Source organism: Myotis myotis, unplaced genomic scaffold (genome assembly GCF_014108235.1).
Source record: "Myotis myotis isolate mMyoMyo1 unplaced genomic scaffold, mMyoMyo1.p scaffold_m19_p_2, whole genome shotgun sequence".
Taxonomy (NCBI): Eukaryota; Metazoa; Chordata; class Mammalia; order Chiroptera; family Vespertilionidae; genus Myotis; species Myotis myotis.
Window position 1 is genome coordinate 212910442 of NW_023416324.1, and position 15853 is coordinate 212926294.

Below are 15853 nucleotides of genomic sequence, written 5' to 3' on the forward strand. Positions count from 1 at the left end.
TGAGAAAATGAAAAGTCATGTGTAGGGTTGAGGTTGAGAGGCCATGTTCAGAAACCCACCTGGGAAGACATAACCTGAGTATGAAGACGCCTCTGCAGTGATCCTGGGTTCGCCGTCCGTGGGTGAACCTCTCAGAAGGATCTGACATATTTTTCTGGTTCCTGGTTAAGCTGGATTTTCTATTTGGACTTTCCATATTAATATGATTGTACCAAATCCTATAATTTTTGAATCTCACAAAAATTCCCGTTTTTCTTTTACCAGCAAGGCAGGCGGTCCTTATCCTGATGGCTGTGGCTGCCTTATTCACACAGCCCTGGGAACTGTCCCCGGGGGCCAGCGGCTGAGTCCCTCCGCATCCTCACAGCTCGCTGCGTGCCCCCCACCCAGCTTCCCAGAGGGCTGCCTCCCAGGGTGCCCGCCCGGCCCTCCCAGCCTGCCTGCTGGCTCCCGAGCTGGGGACATCGTGAGGTTTAAAGTCCCATTAAGTAAAGATGGTCGTGAAATTGGAATTTGACATTCCACACACGGATGGTGTTCTGAGGTTTTGAAAAAGAGGAACTTGGTTCTAGGCTGAGCCTGGCGGAGGGCGCCGGCGTCACTCCAGCATCTGTCTGCACGGCCTGTTTACTGTCACGCAGTGAGAACTAACGGCAGTTCGCCGTTTTCTGCACGTGTTTCCAATCCGTTGTTGCAGATGGAGCTTTGACATGACGGTCTCGGGAGGAGCTGCTGAAGAAATAGAAGCCAGGTGGCAGCCTTGCTCCCACGTGCCCGCTCCCATGTGCCCACTCCTGGCTGTGCCCGAGCCTGAGTGCTTCAGAGGGGCTGAAACAATAGACATGATTCCTCCCGGTGCTGGAGACTGGAAGCCCGGGGCCACAATGCTTCTTACGGGGCGGAGCGAGCTCTCTGGTCTCCTCTGTTTCTCATAAGGACACACGAGTCCAATACGTTGGCCTCACCCTTGCATCTTCATCTAAACTTAATTACGAGGCCCACCTGACCGGCGTGGCTCGGTGGTTGAGCATCAACTATGAACCGGGAAGTGGTGGTTCAATTCCCGGTCAGGGCACATGCCCGGGTTGGGGGACATCTCTCATCATTGATGTTTCTCTCTCTCTTCCCTCTCCCTTCCTCTCTGAAATCAATAACAATATATTTTTTAAAAAAGAAAAGAAAAGAAGAAAGAAGGGCCCCATGTTTAAATGTCATCATTTAGAGGATTAGGACGTCAACATATGGAGTTTGTGGGACCCACCTTCAGTCCCTAGCGGGCCCTGTATTTGCATGGTCATGTCTCCTCCTTTCTCCCCAGTCACCTCCACCTCACCTTCCCGCTTCCCTCTGTCTCAGGGCAGGGCCAGGGCAGCGTGGTTGCCAGTTGCCACAGTAATGGAGCAATTTCTCTTTCTCCACCAGAAACTCGCCCGATGAGTGCAGTGTGGTGAAAGGCGGGAAGATGGTGGGCAGCCCGGAGGTGGGCATGAGCTACGGCAGCTACCTGGAGGAGAAGCACCTGCCGCCCCCGAACATGACCACGAGCGAGCGCAGAGTCATCGTCCCAGCAGGTCAGGTGCCCTTCCCAGGTGTCCCCGAACTGTCCTTCCTGCCTGTGGCGTCCGCCCCCTCCCTGGTCTGCAACAGGGGTTGTACATGGGAGCCAGCAGGCGTCTGTGCACAGACAGTGAAATGTTCACTGGTGTGTGTGTGTTTGGGGGGGGCCGTGGGGGGAAGAGAATGTCCATGGAAAGTGACCGACAGGTAGGAGTTGCCCTTTCCCTGCGATTATGTGGTGTTAAAGATCTTTTCTTTTATGAAGTGCTATTTTTAACAGGTGGTAGCCTTGCTGGTTTTTAAAAAATTGTTCCTTTCCCTGGGAAAATAAACAGTGGGGAGCAGTATGCTGCTGGCCCGTAGAGTCTAAATGGCTGCTCTCACTGGCCCACCGTACAGATTCCAGAACCAGAGGAGGTCTTCCCCCTGGAGTTCATTCCAAACCCAGCCCAGAGCATGACTCTGGGTTTGAGGAAAATGCCAGGAACTTACTTATTTAGCGAAACTAAAGCTGATAGGATGGAGGACTCAGAGCTCCTGGGAGGAACCGGATGAAGTAAACCTAGAACTATCATGAGGACGGTGGCAGCATCGGTGTCCGCCCCCTCCCTGCCCGCGGGCCTTGCTCTGCGCAGGGTGTTTCCTTAGCGATGGGGAGACGGCATGTCACGTCGTCCCGGGAAACAGGTATCTTATCCCCATTTCCCAGGAGGGAAAGGAAAGGAAGGTCGGAGAGGTCAACTGACCTTTCCAGGGGCAAACAGCTCAGTGGGGGCCACGCTGGCATTTGAACAGATCTGCCCGAATCCTTCATTCTCTCCCATTAGGTGTGGGATTAAATCTCAGCTCCTGACAGTAGCCCTTGTGGGTGCCTGCCATTACTCATTCCAGCCATCTGGTCACCCTGCCGTTCTGCCTGGCGGCTTGCATTTGCTGTCAGCTCAGCTGGAAACCCTTGATTCCAGGTAGTCGGTCCTTCCTGGGGCTGTGAAAACACCTCCTCAGAGAGGCCCTTCCTGTCACGCCCATCCAGTCACTCCCACTGCACCCCGGGACTCTCTGTTCCCCTCCCCTATTTTCCTTTAGTGCATCCATTCCTATCTGTCAGGACAGCACACTGAGGTGGGCGTTTGCTTATTTCCTTCCTCCCTCCAGGGAGCATCAGCCCCACGAAGGCCCGTCTCCTGGGTCAGTGCAGTGCCCGCAGGTGGGAGGTGCTCAGTGAATGTTGCTGAGGGAAGAGTGAGTGATGGAGGAAGCCTGGCCTCTGGGTGCATGCGCCGGCTGCTCTTTGCGGCCGTGTAGGTCCTGAAAGGGATGCAGGGGTGATGTTTGTGCAGACTGAGCTGTCCCTCCATCCAGCGCAGTGGGACGGGCAGTCAGGTTCAAGTCCTCTCCGTGGAATGACTCCCACCCCTTACTCTGCAGAAGCTCACGTCCAGTGGAGTTCTATCTCCTTCCAAACAGGAGAGTTGAGAGAGCAGAGCACTTGGCCTTGGATTCGTGGGCTCCGTTTCTCTGCAGGCTTGTCACTGGGTGGCTCTCGGCAAACTAGGAAGCTGATTTGATGCAGTTGGTGTGGAAAGGATCATCCTTGGTGGCCAACCCTGACCTTGAAGCGCCTTGTAAGACTTTCGTAGGACACATGTGCCTTTGGCGAGGGTCAAACAGGTTTGATGATGATGGATGCACAGTGGACAGTTATACAGATGCCATGTATTTGGTTTGATCATGGCCGCTGAGGTGCACACCCAAGAACTGTCACCTGCCCCTGTGCCTTGGGCCAGGAGGCATCTCCTTTTGAACGGGGGAAATACAGGAACGAGCAGGCCCTGGGACCCATCCTGCATGTGTGGCGTCTCAGAAAGGCTTGTGCTGGGGGACAGGTGGGGGGGGGGGGGGAGCTGCTGCGCCACAGGCACAGGTTGGATATGGACAGAATGAGGCAGAAGCCCAGGGGACTCCCTCCCAAGCCCACCCCACCTCCTCCTCCTCCTCAAGAATGGAATTGCTTCAGTTTAGGCAAAGCAAAGTCGTTCGATTTCTAAGATGAGAGAATCGGTCTGAAGAAAGGTCTGCATGGAAAATTCTTGTCTTACAGGCCAGTGTGGCTCAGTGGTTGAGCATGGACCTATGAACCAAGAGATCACTGGTTCGATTCCTGGTCAGGGCACATGACTGAGTTGCAGGCTTGACCCCCCAGTAGGGGGCAGGCAGGGGGCAGCCAGTCAATCATGTTTCTCTCTCATGGATGTTTCTATTACATATCCCTCTCCATCTCTAAAAATCAATGAAAATATTAAAAAAGAAAGAAAGAAAATTCTTGTCTTGGTTCCTCATGGAATCACAGGCCCAGGAGATGACCTGGTGCCACTTACATCCTTTGCCCAGTGAGGCCATGGCTCTGTCCTGCCATTGGTGTGCTTTGATGTCACCCAAACCCTTTCCGATGGGCCGACTTGAGGCTTTCTTTGTTGAGTACAGTGTTAAAAACCAGGAGAGATGTTCACACGGGCAAGTGGCAAAGAGCCAGTTTAATCAAGTCTGAGCGCCCACCATTTCTGACCCATCGCCGGTGCTGGTGGGGTGGGCGGAGGGCTGGCGCGCAGATTGGTTCAGAGTGTTTGTGTAAAGGCCGGTTTCAGCTCCTGAGGCAAGTCCTCTTTCAGCTGCTCCCGCCTGGGGTTGCTTCACGCCAGCGCGGGCAGTTATTCAGTTAATAGTGTTTGTAAGAGAGTTAATTGTGGCTGATTTTGCAAGTTGTGTCTTTCAGTTATTGGTCAAGCTTCATGTATCTGTGCTCATACACAGACACACAGATGAACATGCGTGCATGCACACACACAGCTGCATTGCACAATCCAGATCATTCCCCAATGTGGCCCTGAGGTTGCAGGACCTGAGGCCACTCTGTCAGCTGCTGCACTTGCACCTACACCCCTACCTGCACCCCCACCTGCACCTCCACCTGCATCTGCACCTGCACCCCCACCTGCACCTGCATCTGCACCTCCACCTGCATCTGCACCTGCACCCCCACCTACACCCTCACCTGCACCCCCACCTGCATCTGCACCTGCACCCTCATCTGCACCCCCACCTCCACCCTCGCTCCAGGATCCAGGCCTCCCTCGGGCACTTCTTGGGCATAGAGTGCTCTGCAGACAGAGAGAGACTTCTCCAGACCTGGCTCTGAATGGTTTATGTAGTTTGTGCTAGTTAGATGCTTTGATTAACACCTACGCGTGCACATCATAAAGTGAGCTCGAAAAAAAAATTATTTCTAAGTATTTGTACCGTCAAGCAACTACATACCGACATTCATGTCCCAGAGCTGCAAGCAGTCCTGAGATGCGCGGGCCAGAGAGCGGCGGGAGTCACAGTGGCACAAAAGCAGGCCCGGGCCTTGTCTGTGCGCAGAGGGCATTCTGCCTGGCTCCCTCGCTTCTCAGTGTCCCCGCTTGTGATGCCGTCCTTAACTCCAGAGCTATAAAGTGGGTGCTCTTTGGCTCCAAGGTGTCAGCAGGCAGTGCCAAGGGGACTCATGCCTCAGTACCCATAAGGTACAAGGAAACTAATGTGGGAAAGAGGAAGCCCCGCTATTCATTCTGAGTCAAGAGAAAAATGTGTTCCTTGGTTTGTTATAGGAAGATTACAGGAAAGTCATGAGAAAAGCCCTTATTGGCGGGGCCACCAGACATTGTGGGAGGCTCTGGCTTATGCCTGTTGCCCTGGCAAACTTGCTGGATTGTGCCTCTCCCTCTCAAAGCATACTAGTTAGACAGTGAATCACAGCTGTACTTTTAATCTGTCTGTCTCTGCGTCATCGATTTGTCTGTCCCATATGTCTATCATCTGTCTGTCTATCATCTGTCAGCTCTCTCTCATCTGCCTCTATGGATCTATACCATCTGTCTGTCATCGGTCTGTCTTTCTATCTGGTGTGCATATCTGTATGTCTAGGTCTGTATCTCATGGGTTGGCTCTTTCTGACATAGATGTACCTCAAAGTGGCTTTCAGTGACATCGATCTTAATCCGAGGGCCTGAGACCTGGCCCGGTAAACGGCTCCTGGGGGCTCAGCTTGATTGGAGCCGGACTAGAGGCTGTTCCCCAGGCCTGCTCCAGCCATTGCCACGAGGAACGCCAGGGGGCTTTGATTTAAGAATCGAGCTCCTAGACTTTCTGCCTCCAGGTGGGAGGTGAGGACCCTGTTAACACGCTCCTGGGCGGGTTTCACACATCATACAGTGTGAGAACCTCTAATCTGGACAGGAGACACTAAACAAAGTTCACTTTAACACGTGTTGGTAATTCTTAATAAAGGCATGCTCTGTCACTTTTAGAAGAGGTGGCGGCACAAAGGAAGCATGGAAAGCAGTAGTCTCACATTGACATTCCAAAGTAATCATCGTCATCATTATCATCATCCCCCATCTGGTAGGAGGGACCTTGGCCTTCCTGACGTTTCTCCCTTACGATGTAGTTTTAGTCACTGGTGGGCGCAATCAGTTTGGTAAAGGCCATGGGTCAAGGCATGCCCAGGGACCCGGGACCAGAACACAGCTTGAGCGCCGAGGGCACCTCGCCAACGGTCACTGGTGTCAGTGCAGAGCTCCATTTGGACCAATTGGGTCAGCGCCATACCAGGCCCAGGTGCATGGTGCTGTGTTCTTATCAGCAGCCAAGGCCGCGCGAGTCCCAGGCTGGCCCCTGGCTTGCAGTGTCCGCAGGGCTGCCTCCCAGGGCTGTGAGCACAGGCCCGTGTGTATAGAGTCGGCAGGTCCCCAGGGCACTGGGGAATGAGCGTGTTCTCGGGCATGAGTGCGTGGCTCGCGAAGCTCCGCCGGGGATGCCATCCCTCCGGCCCGGGTGCCTCTGGCGGCCACTGTTGCTTTGTGGGGATTGACTTGTGCTGGGCGATGTGCTAACCAGGAGGCTGACAAAGAGGAAGGCGCAGTCTTCATCCACTTTTCTCAAAAGTTGCAAAATGCTGACCAGAACGCAACAGGCCCTCTGGTGCTAGCCGCTTACATTATTTTGAAAGATTTTTCTTTTTCTCTGTTCTTATTCCCTAAAATGGATGCCGAAGTGTTGGGTTTTTCAAAGATCTACTTTTTTTTCCCTAACTATCCACCTTGAGCTTAAGAACTCATGGTAATCATGAGTCTCAGAGAGAAGGAGTAGCCACATTCAGCTCTTCACTGGTTTCTCTCTTAATTCGTTCATTCATTCATTCGTTCATTCACAGAGCACTTACTGTGCTCCAGTCACCATGAAAGAAAGCTTTTATGCAACTTAAAACCCCCTCTTCTTGGCCCTCAAACACACACGGTTGAAACTACTCATTGTGTTACTCAGACCCTGCATGCTGGGGACTTTGGCTTAATTCAAGCAGCATTCACTGAGCACTTGTCACTCACAGGAGTCACAGAGGAAACGACCCGCCCTGACAGAAGGAGATAAGAACAAGTAGATAAGACGAGGAGGCCTGTGATTAAGACTGCCATGAGTGATTCAGACAGATGCTTCAAGGCATCTGGGGAACGAGATGGATGTAAACATGACTGGTCAAGAACAGCTTCTTCTGTACCCCTCGTGACCTGATTCCCGAATCCCTTTGCCGCCCCCGCCATTTTCCTGCACCACGTCCGGCCCGCCAGTCACCTCCCTGCACTTTCACAACCCAGCCTCTTCCTCTGTGCTGTCCCCTCGGATGGAGTGCCCTCCCTCCTGTCTGCCCACAACCCTTCTCCTCAAGGCTTCTTTCACACCCACCGTGTCCAGGAAACCTTCCTTGATCTTTTGGCAAACTAACTGCTTCTCTTACATCTTAGCAAGTCTTTTATTACAGCGCTTCATTTTGTTTTAGATTATAGTCTATATCCTTACTTCCATACAGATACACTATTTGATTGCATGAAGGAGTTGAGATGCCTTGTGAAAGAAACTACAGATATACATGTGAACCAGACTACTGTTCAAATGGAAATTAGGGGGCAGCACTAAGGCAATTAAAAATGTTAGTGGAGCCCTGGCTGGGCAGCTCAGTTGGTTAAAGTGTGGTCCTGATACGCCCCCTTTCCTCCTTCCCCTCTCTCCAAACTCAATAAATAAAAATTAAAAGACATTGGTGAAAAGCCAGGCCCCCATGGAGGGGGAAGGCAGCCCTTTGACCCGGCTCGGCCACGATGCTGTAGCTGAGCTTCCAGTGTGGCTTGGAGTTTCCTAGCAGCCAAAACAAAAATATAAAAAAAGTTGTTTGGGGAAACAATTCCGTGTTCAAATAGAAGTGTCGCAGGGAAGGCAGCGTGTGTCCCAGGGAGGAACCCCTGGGCTTGGCCCTCGAGCCGGTCCAGGCTGGAGACGTGACCCCCTTCCTGCCGGTTGCAAAGCCCATCCCACCAGCCTGGTTCTTGAGACACCCGCCCTCTGGGAGCAGGGTTACATCCGAGAGCCCAGTGAGAGTTGGCATGTGCCCAGCGGTTGGTGTAAAGTTGGGGTTCTGAGTCTCACACTGGCAGAGGCTCCCCCTGCTCTCACAGGACCTTCCCTGCATATGGCATCTCTGGGCTGGGCTTCGAAAGCAGGTGAAGGACAAGTGATAGAAGAATCTACTCTCTGACCAAGCCCAGATGGCCAACACGTTATGTCTTAATCTTATTAGAGTTGGTTATTTATGAGCCGGTCTATTCTCTTAGATTTTAAGGTTGGTGGGATGGTGATTATGATTTTGCATCTTAGTCAGCAGACAGAGCAGCAAGCAGGGATCAGTGAATGACAGTTATGGCTCCAATGGTTGCCCAGTTTAGTTAGTGGGAGTCAGGATCACCGAGGGGAGGTGCAAGAGTCTTGATGGTCTTTGTTGAACTTGGTATTAGGGTTCTTCACAGAAGCAGAGCGCCCCCTCTCTCTCCCTCCCTCTCTCTCATATCTGTCTCTTGTTTTCTCTCATCCATCTGTTATGCGGAATTGGCTCACGTGATTACGAGGCTGAGTAAATTGTAGAATCCACAGTCTGCCATTTGCAAACAGACTGAGGAGAGCTGACGGTGGTGCCTTCAGCCCGAGTCTGAAGGCCTGACAGCCAGGGACTGAAGGCAGGAGACGTTCAGCCCCAAGTCCGGCAGCTCCAGTCCTCCCTGCCTCCACCCCTTTGTTCTACTCAGGCCCCAGGTCAGGACTCCCTCCATCCAGGGGAGGGCCACCAATTCAAATGTGCATCTCCTCTGGAGACACCCCCTCCCCCCCAAGAATAATGTTTAACCACATATCTGGGCGGCCTGTGACCGGGTCAGGGTGACAGGTATTACCTATCACGAACCTCTTCCTTTAAACATGGAAAGGTGTAGAGTAATAGGTAAAAACTATGCAGAAAAGGCTCTGGGTTCTGTGAGACACGGAACTTAAAACCTGGAAATGCTGCCCAGAATCTAACATCCTTTTAATGCAAAGCCGGGCTGGGAGGAGTGAGTTCCTTAGAGACTAAACAAGGAGGGAACTGGGAACAGAGCAGCCCGTTCTCACGTTGGCACCGGCCAGCTTGGGTGGCGTGGGTGGGAGCGGGGTACCGGTGCCTGTAATACAGAGATTTGGGGTTTAATTAAAGATCAGTTAGGGCAAGGGATGAGATATTGAGCTTACACAGAGCAGGAATTTGGACCCGACTCCCTCCCCAATCCCTATCTATACGCACCTACACCCACAGTGTATCCCAGCAACCCCCAGGCTGAGAAATTAACCACTGAAAGGTGCTCATGGAATCCAGACAGAAGTAAATACAAAATCTTCCTGGAGGGGCATGTCTTCCGTCTGAGCCTTACACGTTTCTTACAGATAAAGACCCACCGAAGCAGGGCTGCTGTGGCTCAGTAGTTGGTGTGGCCAACCCATGAATCAGGAGGTCACAGTTCAATTCCCTGTCAGGGCACATGCCCGGATTGTGGGCTCAATCCCCAGTAGGGGGCGTGCGCGAGGCGGCTCTCATCATTGATTCTCTCTCATCATTGGTGTTTCTTTTTCTCTCTCCCTCTCCCTTCCTCTCTCAGAAATCAATAAAACATTTTTTTTTAAAGGAAAGACCCACCAAAGATGGCTCTGCAACCCCAAATTACAAAAATAAGAAGAGACAGTCTCCCTAGACCAGGGGTGGGCAAACTTTTTGACTCGAGGGCCACAATGGGTTCTTAAACTGGACCGGAGGGCCGGAACAAAAGCATGGGTGGAGTGTTTGTGTGAACTAATATAAATTCAAAGTAAACATCATTACATAAAAGGGTACGGTCTTTTTTTTTTTTTAGTTTTATTCATTTCAAACGGGCCGGATCCGGCCCACGGGCCGTAGTTTGCCCACGGCTGCCCTAGACCAAGATTCAGCAGAAACAGCAGTTAGCATGATTCAACTCTCAAGAATGGCAGATAATTGAAGTATAGGATGGGGAATGTAAAGTAAATAGATTTAAAAATGATGAAATACATACAAGAAGGAACCAAAATGGAGAGAAATAAGATAATTTGGAAAAGAACATATTATTTTGAAGAAGAAATAGAACTGCTAAAAACACAAAAAGAAAGATTCAAAGAAAGTGTTAGAAACTCAGTAGACGTGGTAAACAGTGGATTTGACGAGTGACTGAAAGGAAGTGGGCTTGAGGTTGCTGTCGGAGTGCAGCGCCGTGACAGAGGGAAAACATGAGACGGTCGGAGTGCGAAGGACTCGGGGTAGCGTCCTATGCAGATCTAATGACGTTCCAGAAAGGAGGAAACAGAGGGCGGAAGAGATGAAGTATTTGAAGAGATAAACGCTGACCTTCCCAAAACTGATGAACAAGACCAGTTCCCAAATATAGGAAGTGCCAGCCAGGGGAGGAAAAAATAAGAGTAAGCCACAGCCATCACACTCTGGTGAGCCTGCAAGAGCAGAGACAAAGCACGTAAACGCTAACTCAGGAAAAAGCCCAGACCATCTGCAAATAATGGCAGTTACCAGGGCACAGACTCCTCAGCGACAGAGCAGAGGACAGGGGGCCGTAGACGAAAGATCTCCCGGGACTAGGAGAAACAGGCATATTCCAGCTGCCTTCTGGGCTCTTAACCCGGTTTTTTGGTTTTGCTTTTCTTTTTTTCTGCCACAGCCCCAGTTCCGTAGCCAGGTGAAGCAATGGGTTCTTTAGAATAACGCGTTTAGATGAAGAAAGTAAACTTGAGAGGATACAAATGAAACAAGTTTATTAAAAGCACAGTCTAATCTATGAGGTCCATTGCCGGTGAAATAAAGACTCTTTCAAAGAGTGAATTTGCTGCTAACTGACCCCCCCCCCACCCCCACTCAGGAAATAACAGAGGATTTAATAAAGAGAGAAAAATGGATGCTAAGGGGAAAGGAGTGAAATCTAAGAAGGAAGTGAGAGCAATGAAATTGGTTAACATGAGGGCAGATTAAAGAGAAATGGCTATGAAGTGACAACCACAGCTTCCTAACTAGGGAGTACAATAATAAGGCAGAACAAAAACATTGGACAGCATTATCATGTAAGATTAGGGATGGACGATGAGAGCTGGAGATTTCTACATTCCTTGCATTCTTTGGGAAAGGGATGTATTTGATGATTAAATGTGTTTTGTTTAAAGGTTAACAAGTAAAGAAATAGAATAGAGCTAGAATGTTAAACAGTCAAACCAATAGAGAAAGGGAAAAAAAATGAAGAAAAATAAATCAATCTAATCAGACATTTGGAAAAGAGAAATAAAGACCAAAGCAAGGTCAGTAACACATAATAAGATGGTAGAAATAGCTAAATCAGTAACGATAAATGTTAATATACCAAATTGGCTGTTAATGACAGAGAGTGAAAGATTTCTTAAAAACACTCCAAAATGAGTTATGTACGCTCTACAAACATATCTAACACAAAGAAAGAGTGACGGCAAACAGATGGAATTATCAAATTCTAATCAAAATAAAGCTGACAACAGTGGAAATAGAAAACAGAAAGCATTACTGGGGATAATTGAGGATTATTACACAGTGAAAAAAGATTGCATTTACAGAAATATATGACAATGACAAACTTGTCTATGCCTAGTCAGATAGTTTCAAAATACATAAAAAACAGATGAATCCACTTTAGTGAGAGATTTTAATGTGCCCTTCTCAGTAATTGATAAATCAGTGGCATAAAAATTACATACAGGTTACCAAACCTGCACCTAACAGTTAGAGATCTTGTAATTTTTAAGCACTCAAGACACATCTACAGAAATACAAAAAAAAAAAAAAAAGGAAACAGCCAGTATGAAAGAAAATCCATGTCCTGTGATCTCATTCACCAGCTGAAGTGCAGTAAAGTTAGAAATTAATAATGATCAGAATGATAACACCTCCACCCATAAGTTTGGAAATCAAGAGTTTCAGACACAGCCTTGAGGATAGGCTGTAAAGGGATCAAATTTCAATTTCTGGTGGATTAAAGCTCAAATGCAAGCCAGTGATCTCTGTTGGCTGTTGCTTACACTTGCTATTGGTTCCCCAGGAGGAGTCTTCAAGATAGGATGCCTGCCTGCGTGAGGGATTCGGTTTCCTGACGGTGTACAGTATGTCTGCAGCAATGCAATATCCTCCAGCTAATTTAAATATCCACTTAATACTTTCCTAGCAACCTCAGAACTCTAGGTCAGAATCCAGTTGCAGGGAAATGTAAAAAAAAAGAAAATTCAACCCTCCTCCCATCCACTGCCTCTCCACCCACCCACCCACCCAGTACAGGAAACATTGCCACTTCAGAACTCTGTGCTTTGCTTTTATTTATTCTTTAAATTCCAATGTACTGAAATAGCATCCGTACAACTTTGGGATATTAACCATGTCGGCTAAGATGCGAATAAGAGGCTTGAGAGAGAGAGAGAGATGGCTCCTTGTCCCCTCCCCTGTGCTGGGATTCGCCGCGTGGATGTCCGTGAAATGTGGAATGATGACACAGATGTTTTCAAAACAATTGGACTGGAGGCTGAAAACACCACTTATCTTCGGTGGCTCATGATTCATCTGACAGAAGCACCTCCAAGAGCTTCTTAAAATAAAGTGATAAATCAGACTTCTGTGTTTAAAGGAAGAGGCTGCCCAGCGATAATGGATGGCTTATTCCATTTTAGCCGAGTTTGCAATGCAGAGCCCAGGGTGTGGGTGCGTTCCTTCGCTGCAATACGTCATGTTGGCAGAGTGCTTTCACATACATTATCTCACTTACCTCTCTAGTCGCCCAACAGCTCACTGCTTAATCCCCCGCCGACAACGAAAACGACTCCCAGAGAGCTTAAGGTTGACATCCGGTAAATGGTTGAATCAGACCCAAATATGGGTATTCTGACCCCCAATGAAGCCTTTTATTTTGTCACCGAGTTTGTGGTGCTTGATGTAATTTAAAACATTCTTGGATTCCTCAGACATTTTCGAGGACTCTGATAAAGTCCAGCTTCCTTAGCAAGCTATTCAGGGCTCCCCTTGACCGGACCCCAACGGTCTTCTCCATCCCCATCTGTCTGTGGCTGGGATCCCTCGAAACCCCTCCCATCCAGCCACACCCAGGTCTCCCTCAACACATGAGCTATTTCGTGCCTCAGTGGGTCTGACGCTGGTCTCAAGCTGTTCCCCTAAACTGCAGGGCTTCTCTCCTACTTCTGTCAAAATCCTTTCCATTATTGCAGACTCAAGCCACACAGGTGAAACGTTTGCCTTTTTTCCCGGTTGGGATCCGTTGCTGCTTCTCTGGACTTGCACGTCCTGCTTGGACAACACATTCCATTCTGGGCTGTGGGTCGTGTTTGTAGCTGCCTCCCTCGGGAGATCCTCACCATTTCTTTGTTGGCCGCCTCTGACCCTGGTGGTCCTTGTCAGTGACTCTTCCTTGAGTTAAAGTCATCTCAGCCCTTATCCTGTTGGAGTCATTTCTCGGGTCCTGGTTCTCTCCACTGAGGAAAACCTGGCTCAGTCAGAGGTTAGGTGACGTGTCCCGAGTCGCACCACTACCTGGAGGCAAACGGTGTGGTTGCCACATCTGAACGCGGGCAAAGCTGATGCTTCCTGGGGGCTCCCTTGTTGCCTCCTCCCCTTTCCCCTTCACGCCCAGACCTGCGGGTCAGGGAAGGAGGGAAGATCTATAGAATCATTTTTTTAAAATATATTTTTATTGATTTCAGAGAGGAAGGGAGAGGGAGAGAGAGAAACATCAACAATGAGAGAGAATCATTGATCAGCTGCCTCCTGCACGCCTCACACTGGGATCAAGCCCACAATCGAGGACATGCCCCAACCGGGAATGGAACTGTGACCTTCTGGTTCATAGGTCGACGTTCATCCACTGACCCACGCCAACTGGGGAAGGCCCGTTGAATCTTGTGGGACCTTGTGAGCTCCCTTGGTGATGGCAGGTGGGACAGAAGCAAGAAAGCTTTTCTGACATGTCGTGGGTCTCAGAGGAGACCTAGAGACTCGACTGGGCTCTCTGGGGAGTTGAAGGGTGAGCTGGGTCCCAGCACCTTTGCCTGAGCCCTAGAAAATTCCGTCTGCAGCTGCAGCAACCCTGCTGGCCCTGGAAGCTGGGATGGGGCTCAGTGTGGGCTGTCACTGGGGCAGGGCCTAGCCTTCGGTCCTGTTATCACTTCCCTGCCCAGAGACTCGCTCTAAATACTGACAGCTCCAGAGCAATGGAGGGCAGCCCCCAGAGGGTGATGAGTGCAGGTGAAGGTAGAAGTAGAAGCAGTGGGTGCTGTGTGGGCACAAGCCTGGGTGTTGGCTCAGGAGATGGCAGCTGATCGTGTGGCTGTGGGACAAAGGGGTGGGGACTGTCTGGGAAGACCTCAGGGCCCGATGAGCTAAGGGCCACATGCTCCAGGCGGCAGAGTTTGGGCTTGTCCCTTGCAAACTGGTCTCTATCACACCACCTGGAGAGTAGTCCCAGAGCAGGGTGCCCAGATCGGAGAGGGACGTCCTCATTCACCCAGCAAGGGGCCATACTTCCTTTTTAATAATTGTTACTTATAAACTATAGGGCAGAGGAGTAGAGATAAGATCCTGAAAGGACACAGATGTAGCCTGACTTCGTTTAATTATATTCTTTTCAAATGAAGCAATTCCCATGAACAAGCTAAGAAAGTGAGATGACAAATGTTTTAAAAATACGTTTTTATTGGTTTCAGAGAGGAAGGGAGAGGGAGAGAGAGAGAGAGAAACATCAATGACGAGAGAGAATCATGGATCGGCTGCCGCCTGCACACCCCACACTGGGGATTGAGCTTGCAACCCAGGCACGTGCCCTGACCGGGAATGGAACCGTGACCTCCTGGTTCATAAGTCAACACAATCTCTGAGCCACACCGACCGGGCCGAGATGAAAATTGTATACCCTTGAAAGAAATTTTATAAAAACACCATGACAAATAAGTACACATATAAATCTATATTTAATCATTTATAAGACCTTGTTTTGATTTGGAACATAGGGGAGGATAAAATTTTTAAATAATTTTTAACCCATGCATTATCTGCTTTTTTTTTAAAGAAAAAAAATAGAAGATACCGTTTAGTGAAAAAGAAAAAAAATCTAAAAATCTCCATCGCCTTTTCCCCAGAAAAGGCAGTTGCCATTGGCTACATATTCCTCCAAAATTCTTTCCCAGGACGTACTTCTCTTCCTTCACAAAATACAGCGCTGCTACCATAGTGTTTTCAGACTTTTCCACTGAATCCACCCCGGACGGTTTTTCCTGCCGGTAAAGGCACTCGGCCGTGTGGGTTTCGGTTTCCCAAGCCCCGGGCGCGCTGCCCTGGGGGACAGTTAGGGTGTTTCCAGCGCTGCACGGCCATAAACACCCCACAAAGGACATCCGTGGGCATAAATCACTTCCCACATCCTCTGCGATTTTCTCAGGATAAGTTCCTGGGAGGGGGGTTGTAGTTCAGAGAACGCGCACCTATCCTTTAAGCAGGCACTGGAGAGGTGTGGCCGCAGGGCTCCCGGGAGGGGCCGGCGAGGCTTGTACTCCTGCCCGGAGCCCGGGAGCACGGCTGCTCCACCCACATCTCAGAGATGAGACGGTGCAGGTCCAGGAGCTGGTGCCTGGCATCCTGCCCAGGAGTCACTTGAAGGAAATTGAGCCGCAGCAGCCTGGCTCGGGAGGGAAGCCAGTTAACGGTACAGGGACTGGGCTGTCCTCCTGAGATGACCTGTCACATGGCGGCAGGACCCAGTGGCTTTCAGGGGTTTATGTGTCATCCCTAGACTCTGGTCCTGCCGCTAAG

General features: G+C 49.9%; 1 protein-coding gene across 3 annotated transcripts in view; it reads left to right on the top strand.

Annotated features, from left to right (window-relative positions):
- The window catches only part of ERG (ETS transcription factor ERG), a 153280-nt gene that overhangs the window by 113949 nt on the left and 23478 nt on the right, over positions 1-15853 (top strand). For all 3 annotated transcript variants that reach the window (XM_036351275.1, XM_036351277.1, XM_036351276.1), the window contains one exon: positions 1423-1571. In XM_036351275.1, the coding sequence (XP_036207168.1) occupies positions 1423-1571 (149 nt within the window). The remainder of the gene's footprint in view (positions 1-1422; positions 1572-15853) is intronic.